The 8,583-nt window shown below is 45.5% G+C and overlaps 1 protein-coding gene across 3 annotated transcripts in view; it reads right to left on the reverse strand.

Annotated features, from left to right (window-relative positions):
• HEATR4 (HEAT repeat containing 4) overlaps positions 1–6,501 on the reverse strand; it is a 37,254-nt gene extending 30,753 nt beyond the window's left edge. For 2 of the 3 annotated variants that reach the window (XM_057730411.1, XM_057730413.1), the window contains exons 1-5: positions 5,621–6,501; positions 4,494–4,684; positions 3,339–3,479; positions 1,619–1,822; positions 141–284 (exon numbers count right to left, since the gene is read on the reverse strand). In XM_057730411.1, the coding sequence (XP_057586394.1) occupies positions 141–284; positions 1,619–1,822; positions 3,339–3,479; positions 4,494–4,684; positions 5,621–6,501 (1,561 nt within the window). The remainder of the gene's footprint in view (positions 1–140; positions 285–1,618; positions 1,823–3,338; positions 3,480–4,493; positions 4,685–5,620) is intronic. The other variant, XM_057730412.1, reaches the window with a different exon arrangement.
• Between the last annotated feature and the right edge of the window lie 2,082 nt (positions 6,502–8,583).

Here is an 8,583-nt window from a genome sequence, read left to right on the forward strand (position 1 = left end):
GTTTATTCAGGCCAGTCTCTGGGTCTTGGTTTCCATTTTGTGAAATTATCTCAGATAAGCTCCAAGGTCCCCGCCAGTTCAAAATCTCTATGGCTCTGTGAATTGCTTATATTCTTAAGGAGTACAATTTTGGCTCTCACCTGAGTCCCCCTGGCTGATGGCAATATGGGGCCGTTCTAAAGCAGCTGTGGCACAAGTGATGATGGCTTGGATCCGGATGTCGTCATGGATGTCCACCAAGCTCCGAAGCAGGCCCTCTACTGTCTTATGGTGCCACTCAATGACTATACCATGAGGAGGAGAATTAGAAGAGAACCACCGGGTTAGGGCTACATATTGTGCTGCAGGCAGGTGACAAGAAGTCCCCTTCCCCTAGGACAATTCAAGCAAAAACAGCTCAGAAGAATGAAGGGCTCCAGAGATGGAGTCCTGAGGGAAGTTATTTCTCTGATGACCCATATACCCTGTTAGGTAGTTCCCAAACAAAACTCCCATCCTAGACTCTTTTTTTTTTTTTTTTTTGGCTTAAATAACTGTTATCATCTGGAAAAATAGGTGCAATAAAATACAGCAGTTAAGGGTACTTGGTTGTCAGACATACCTGGTTTGGAATCACAATTATTAGCTTTGTGACCTTGGATAAATTACTTAACCTTTCTGGGCTTGAGATTTCTCATTTGCAAGATGGGAATAAAGTTAGAACCTACTATACTGAGTTACGCTGAGTATTAAATGAGTTACCTCGACAGAGTATTAAATGAGTTACCTCGACAAAGCGTTTAGCAAAATGCCTGCAAGATAATAAGGGCTCAGATGTTAATGGCTGTGGTTGTCTTTAGGTTTCCTTGACTTTGAGGGCTCTTCCATCTGGCTTTCAAGGTCGTCTTCCTTTATTGCTAGCTGCTCTCTTTATAGGTATGCAGCTTTCATCTCAGTGCTCCCACCGCTTACAGGTGCTCCCTACTGGTAGCTTTTACTCAGAATCTCTTTTTTAACCCTTTTTTGTTTATCTGAACCAGTTTATGTGATGGATCACCTCTCTTTTTTCCTGCATTAACTAAACTAGTTTTTCATGTTTTGAAAGCCAGTGGCCCTTGAGTCCTCAAATCTTGCAGCTTTCAACACTCCTTGCTGGGCCCTGCCTCTGCCGCAGGCACTCAGCCTTCTATTCCCATATCTCTGAAGGCAAAGCAACTATATGATAATCCCAGTTTTACAAATGAATTTTGGAGAGGGGTTGTTTATACCATAGCCAACTGCAGTTTCTCTTGATCACTGCATTTCCATTGCTTGGGCAGCATATTTCACCCTTTCTTTCATGCATCATTTATTGAGTGTAAAGTTTCAGAGGTCAGTAAGATAGGGTCTCTGCCTGTGAAGAGTTCTCAGCATAGTGAGTTTCCACAAATTACTAATGTAAAACCTGCCCATACAAAAAGCATCCAGATAAATGCAACTTTCATTGTGTGAGAGGCTCTTATCTAGTCTAACCTTCATGAGGCAAACAAATTTTTATGTTTCAAAGATTGAGAAACACTAGTCCAAGGTGAGAACCTCCTCCTTCACGAATAACCTGCTGATATATCAGGACCCCTGCCCAGCCCACTACTTCACTCACTTAGAGCCCAGGCCATCCTCCATTCCTGCAGCATCCTCCGCAGGACCGCCAGTTCCCAAGTCACATTCTCCTTCAGTGACTCTGCCTGCTTCTTCAGTCCCCTGGTCTTCACGGGCATGTCCTCCTCACCCACCTGCAGCAGCAGATCCTTGGCTGGTGTGGGCAAAGCTGTCCAGCGCATGGCTCCTTTCACAGGCCTGGAAGCTGTGCGGGGCAGCAGTATGAGGTTTTCTGCCCACTGCCCTAGGCCTGTATTCCCAGCCAGCATCACATTCCTATTCCTGGCTAGCACCAAGGCAAAACAAAACTGTCAAGAGCCAACTTTCTGTGATGATGTAGGAAACTGAGTACAAGTCCCATAAGGAATTATGAGAAGTCCTGACTACAAACATGACAAAGCCATGATGATGGGGCAGAGAAATTTGGGGAAGAAAAGTTGAGATACATACAAACCTTTTTATAAGTTTAATAAATCTCTAGGAATATAAATATGTTCATATGTAACAACGTTTGCTCATAAAATTCAATATTTGATATTGCCATTTAAAGTAGAATGAAGCTTTCTTTTTAATGTTTTTAATTTGGAAGGAGGAATGGTGCTATAAGCTGCTGTGTTTACAAGTGTCTTGCTGTGGGAATGACTAGTGTCTCAGTTTTAGTGAGGCAGCTGGATCCCTGGAAGGTGACTTGCCAAGACCCAACCCAAGGCTTTGCTACATGCTTTCTTCACTGGTTTATAATGGTAGCTCTCAGCAAAGGAGGAGGCTGTGTGAGTTTGGTGGAAGCTGCCCACACCTGCCATCATTAGCACTTCCTCTACTCTAGTGGCTATTGCCTACAGGGCCAGGCAGCACTAGAGACAGAGGTTTGGGACTGGAGGGAAAAAGAATGGGTCACTACTACTGCTAGTTTCTGCACACCAGGGGGCCCTTCTGAAAGATGACATTGCAGAAAAAAAGTGTTATGGGAAATGGAGACATAGTCTCTTGGAGGATGGGCACCTTATGTTTCATAAGTTCATTTCTTGCTTAACTCCTTTCCCTCTACCTTACCTAACTTCACAGAGTGAAGAATGATGTACTTGTGAAACAGAAATTTGAAACACAGGTTGACTTAGGGCCTGAAGCAGGTATGGGTCTCAGAATGGAGTGGGAGGGTAGAGCCAGCCCAAGTGAAAAGGGCAGAGTGCTAGATCAGGGTTTTGATGTACTTCCTTTGGAAGCATTAAGGTGGGATCTGTCTTATTAGTAATTACTGGCCCTGAGCCACTTGGTTACAACTAAGTTCTGTCTGATTTCAGCTGTATGGGCCACAAGGGCTTTTCCTGTTACAGTTAGTATTTTATAATTTTATGAGATGATTTTTAGTTAGTAGGAAGGGACTCCCCTAGATGCTGGTGGTGTCCCAGACTATGGAACAGGGGCCTTAAAGAAATAGCCCTAGGGACTTCCCAGGTGGTCTAGTGGTTAAGAATCCACCTTCTAAAGCAGGGACGTGGGTTCAGTCCCTGGTCAGGGAACTAAGATCCCACATGCCACGGGGCATTAAGCCCGCGAGCTCTAGAGCCCACGCGTCAGTGAAAGACCCTGCATGCTGCAATGAAGATCCGCAAGCCGCAACTAAGACCCAATGCAGCCAAATAAATAAATAAATATGAAAAAAAAAGAAAGGGAAATAGCCCTACCTCCACCCTTACCCCCGTTATCAGCTTCCTACTTACGTGGTTCAGGAACTGGCTGGGAAGTCCACCTTTCTGGTGTTTCAGGGAAGACCTTAGATAGCTGCTTGTTGTATCGATTGAGGTTTTCCAGGAAAATTTGGTCTCTCTTTGCACCAATCTGGTGGATGATTTGGACTTTATCTGTGAACAGATAAAGAAATAATGAGTCTCTAGCAACCCCCTCCTTCTCTTCCTGGGTTTTTGGTCACCAGGACCAGACCCAATTTCCTTTTGTCCTACTCTCAGCCGCTAGGACTCGTGACTACCATGCTCTGGGGCATCCCTTGAAGGTGACTGTTGCTTGGAAGTATGAGCTGGTGGCCTCATAAAGGCCTGGAAGCCAAATCAGAACCTAGTTTATAGGCATTGTTCCCTATGAAAAGCTAGGTACTAATGCAGGGTTACCTAATTCATCTCTCATCAGTCATAAATAACTGAATAATTTTGTTAAACATTTTTGGAAGACTTTCAGTTGAAAGCAGCTTAGGAACAAGATTGGGGTAGGGAACTGCTTGGAACATGCAGTTCTAGACTGTGTATCCTGGAAGCCCAGGCATCTAAAGGACAGCAGGATGAAAGGGGAAGGTAGTGAGCATTTATGGGCATTGGGCAAGAAGCACTATATTTCTTGTCTACTTGAAGTGCATTTTTATTAATAATGTTTTACAAATAAGGTACCTAAGGTTCAGAAGGCTTATATAATTTTCTGAAGGTTAGCAGGAAGGGGCTAAGCCAGGATTTAAATTAAGATCTCCACAAAGCCTGTGATTTTGTTTTTCCAACATAGCACCTCAGTGAGGGATTATCTCAGTGAGAGAAAGGAGAGCAGAGAAGAGGTAGGTTGTTCCCAAAGCTAAATCTTGCTTACTTCGCAATCTTACCCTCCACTACCTCCTTAGTAAGCATAAAAGGATAGAGAAAGGGGGAAGAGGAAGAATAGTTTTCTCCCCATCAGTTACCTACCCCCTGTCCCTGCCCTCCACCCCAGCCTCCCCCCAAAACCTCCTCTGTTAGTACCCAGGAGATGTTACCATCAGCACCTGGTTTATCCAGGGCCTCTCATTCATACCCATGACTGTTTCATCCCCCAGCTACCTTCCACCTCCCTGCTCTATGTCCCCCTCAGCCCCCACTACAGGGCCCCAACTCCATTACCGAAGTAAATCTCCTGTTCAAAGGTGTTGTCTGTGGAGTAAGCAAACTTTCCAGCTCGGAGATTCACCTGTCGGAAGTGGCTCTGGCTTGGGGGCTGGTGGATACACCCCTTTCTATCAATATCCTCAGTGGTCTTATTGATGCCAGGCATGGTTTCCCCTGTGTGTACTTGTGGCAAGTAATTGGGCAATCTTGGAAGGAGGGAGATGGAGAGAAAAGGGGAGACAGGTAGCTTTAAAATTGGTACCCTTAGAGGGTGCATGGACTTAGGGAAGGGAACCCACCTCCTATATTCCCTCACTTTATCTATTATATGAGTGGTTATTTAGTGGATAGACTGTAAGCTCTTTAAAGGATAGGTCCATGTTAGCCTCATTTACGTTGTATTCCCAGCACTTCGCAGAGTGCCTGAAGAGTGGTGGGAAAGCAATTTGTATTTGCCTAATAAAAGAGTAAGTAAATGTTTCCACTTATTTTTAGTTCACTTTTAGGCATCAGGGATGTTATAGCTCCGGTCTTCCTTCTAGCTATAAATGAAAAGGAAGCAATGTGAGAAATGTTCAGTAATCGTCTTTCTCAGCTTGTTTAGTTCTCCATCCTGCTGCCAGTCAGTTTTCGAGTCAATGACACACTGGCCCCTTATTCAGAGTGAGGCAGGACCAAACCTCAGAGCCGTGAGGTCTCTGAGGATACGTATCCAGGAGCACCTGGACAGCACCTGGAACAGCAGCACGGCTCAGTCTGCTGGGAAAGGCTGCGAACCCGTTCCTCTAAAGGCAGTGGTTCGCACCTGGGAGCAATTCTGTCCCTCACGGGGGTGTGTGTCAATGTCCGGAGACATCTTTGCTTGTCACAACTGGACAGCGCTACTGGCATCCAGTAGCGTGCTGCTAAACATCCTACAAGGCACAGGACCAGCCCCCCACAGCAAAGAATTATCCAACTCAGAATGTCAATAGTGCCAAGGTTGAGACACCTTACTTTGTGGAAATCTTAGTAAGTGGGTGGTGGAAAACACAAGAGGTTAATGGGAGAGTGTGTTCTGAAATGAGGGTGAGCCCACCCAGGAGTCCTTGAAGGGGAGCCAGGGATTCTCAAAGGCACGCCTGAGGCCCCAGCCAGTCTACCTATAATAGACAGGAAGCAGCAGCTCTGGCTTCTTTTCCTCCTGGGTGGGCAAGATGACACGCTGATCCTCAAATTCTGCTGTCTCTTCTTCCTCGAGCTGTTTCAAGAGTTCCAGATCGCTAGAGGAAGTGAGCTCATCCCGGATGTGGCTCCAGTCATATTGCTGGCGCAAGAAGCTCTGCCACTTATTGGGGGACACCCCAGGCCTCAGAGGACGCTTGTTTTGGATCCATTGGGCAGTGCGCTTGTTAAGCTTTTCCAGCACGACAGCCTCCCAGGCTCTGGCCTCCTTCTCGGGAGGTGGAAGCCAGGTTTCCCTTTCCTCCAGGTTCACATCTGGAGAAAGTGACAGATCCAGCATGTCTAGCTCCCTGCTTGGATGAAGATTGAGAGGGCCAGATGCTTCCTGGACTGCACTTGCTGGGTTTGATTTCTGCAGCTTAAGACTGGCAGAGCTTTCCAGAGTCTTCATAGCCTGGGAGGTGACCCTTGTTGAGGGACCCGAAGAATCCAAGAACTTGAAGCTGATGGGCTTCCTAGATCGGGACTTCCTGACCTGGGGAGGCTGGATGATGCTGTCTGCACCGTAGAGATGGTCGAAGTTGTACTGGCTGTACGGAACACTGGGCAGCCCTCGCTGCCACACCACCTCCTGAGAAAAGGTAAGGTTTGCAGCGGCCTTTTTCAAATATTGGTTCTTGAGGTTTGTACAGTGCTGCGGGCTGAAGTGGAAGACTGGAGGCACACTGGAAACAGAGGCACACTCCTCCTTGTTTCTTGGTTTTAAGTAGGAGAAAATCATGCCCCATCCCAGCCGTGGGGGGAGTGATTGATGGAAACGGTGGGAGAAAAAGGTCTTTCCCTTCTCGTTCTTAGTCATTGTTTCCCAGCAAGTGCTTCCTTCCACACTGCCTGGTCCAGGGGAGGGCTTGGAGGTGTGACCAGGTATCTGTTAAGGGGATGGGAAGAACTGGTGAGAGCTCTAGGTCAGTAGAAATTGGTAGCCCATAGCAGTCAGTAAGAAAAGAACTTGGAGAACAGATAGGGAAGGGGTGAAGCATGAATTAGATGAAAGAAATGCTGCAACATTCGAAATATTCCTCGTGTCAGACCTTTGCTTCCAGTTCTCACATTTGTCCCAAACCTCAGCCCCTTATCTCTTTATGAGGGATTACTGCTTTTCAACAGTATTCCGGGCCTCCAATTTTACCCCAAATGTTGCTTTCTCCCTGTTCAAAAAACTTATAGCATAAAGTTCAGACAATTCAGCCTGGCATTCTGGGTTCTACCTGAGCAGGACCCCAGTTTATGACCTTGTCCTGACATGTAACCTCTCCTCTCAACTCTCATAGCCTTTCTCCAAGTGTTCTTCCCTCCACAAGTAGATCTTCCTTCTGTGCCTTCTATATGAATTAGCCTTTCTTCCATACTTGACAGAAATTCTGTCCATTCTTCCAGGCCCAGCTCAGTTCCTGCCTACTCCGTAACTCTTTCTTGACCTATCCAGGCCTCCATGTCGTACACGAATTTACAAATCACTCCTAGTCCATTCCAGTTATTTTAACTTTTAACCCTGTGACACCTCTCTTCATTAAATATTTGGATCTTTAACTGCACTGTAAGGACCACATCTCCTGTCTGTTGTCCTTAGAGTCACCCAGTACTTTTCCATATTGCTTCATAGTCTTCATTGTTAAAATGTCTTACAGCTGCAGGATAATTTTTCAAATAGGTAAATCACCTTAGCTCTTAATTATCGGGCAAGTTGTTTCCAGGTTTTAGCTAGCATGGAAAACACTGTAGAGAACAAATGGCTAGAGTGAGTGCTTTTTAAAAAATTTTCCTTCCTAAGCACTTCCTTGGCCTATTAACGATAACTGACAATTATAGAGTACTTTGCTAAGGACTTTACACTGGGATAATATTATGGTCTCTATTGCCTACGGGAAGAACCTGGGCTCAGAGAGGTAGGTAAATTACTTCAGATCACATAGGCCATGAGTAGCAGAGTCAGGCTTCAAAGTTAGCTGCCAGATTCCAACCCCAGAGCACTTGACTTCTGTGCCACATTGGCTTTGGCTCAAGGCTCCACTCCCTGCCACTCACTGTGTTGGCCTTGCCATTCCCAGGGGCAGGTGAGCAGCCCCACCCCACGTAAGCATGAAGGTGAGACCATTATTCTGTCGTGCTTAGTGCCAACTCCTGCCTTTCCTGCCCTGTGCACAAGGTACCCCTTAGCCTGGATCTGACTCATCTCTCTCCCCTTCACAGTACCCACACAGTACCTTGTCTTTTTAGGGCTCGATTTATTCCATTGTTTGCTGTGTATTAAATCTGACCCCTTGGTGTGTCTTTTTTTTTAAGGGCCAGCTTTTACCTAGATGTCACTAGGCCAGAATTAATAACCTAACTCAAATTAAGTCACACATGATTAATGTGATGTCCCTCCAGGAATTTTTGTGCATAAGATTAAATTTAGTTGTTTCTTCTCTTCACAACCATGAAGGTAACATGGCCATAGGGCACTGAGCATTTTAAAAGTCAGACTGAAAAAATTAAGGCAAGACTACAGGGTGGTCACGAGGTTATATTTTTCTTTAAACAGTGTCTACTCTCACTGGTTGAAAATGAACTGCTAGATGAAAACAATATTAGTGTTCTCCTGCCTTGTGTATTGCCTCCTAGAACATCTTATCATTCTTGTCAGCGTGTCAGTCTCTTGCTCCTAAGTTGGGGGCATTTTGAGCCTAAACACTTGAAAAACAGAATGAGGACTGGTTTCACCCTAAGATGACTACCCATATGGAATGATTTGGGGTGTCCCCAGATATATGCCCTTTAGCCTGTGACATAGAGAGTCTTTGGTTACAACACTGTCCTCCCAGAAAGAATACCATATTATCGTTATCAGTTATTATAAATTCTCGAGGAATAGTTACCATCATCTAAGATGATGGCTTGT

This window comes from Hippopotamus amphibius, chromosome 4, assembly GCF_030028045.1.
Source record: "Hippopotamus amphibius kiboko isolate mHipAmp2 chromosome 4, mHipAmp2.hap2, whole genome shotgun sequence".
NCBI lineage: Eukaryota > Metazoa > Chordata > Mammalia > Artiodactyla > Hippopotamidae > Hippopotamus > Hippopotamus amphibius.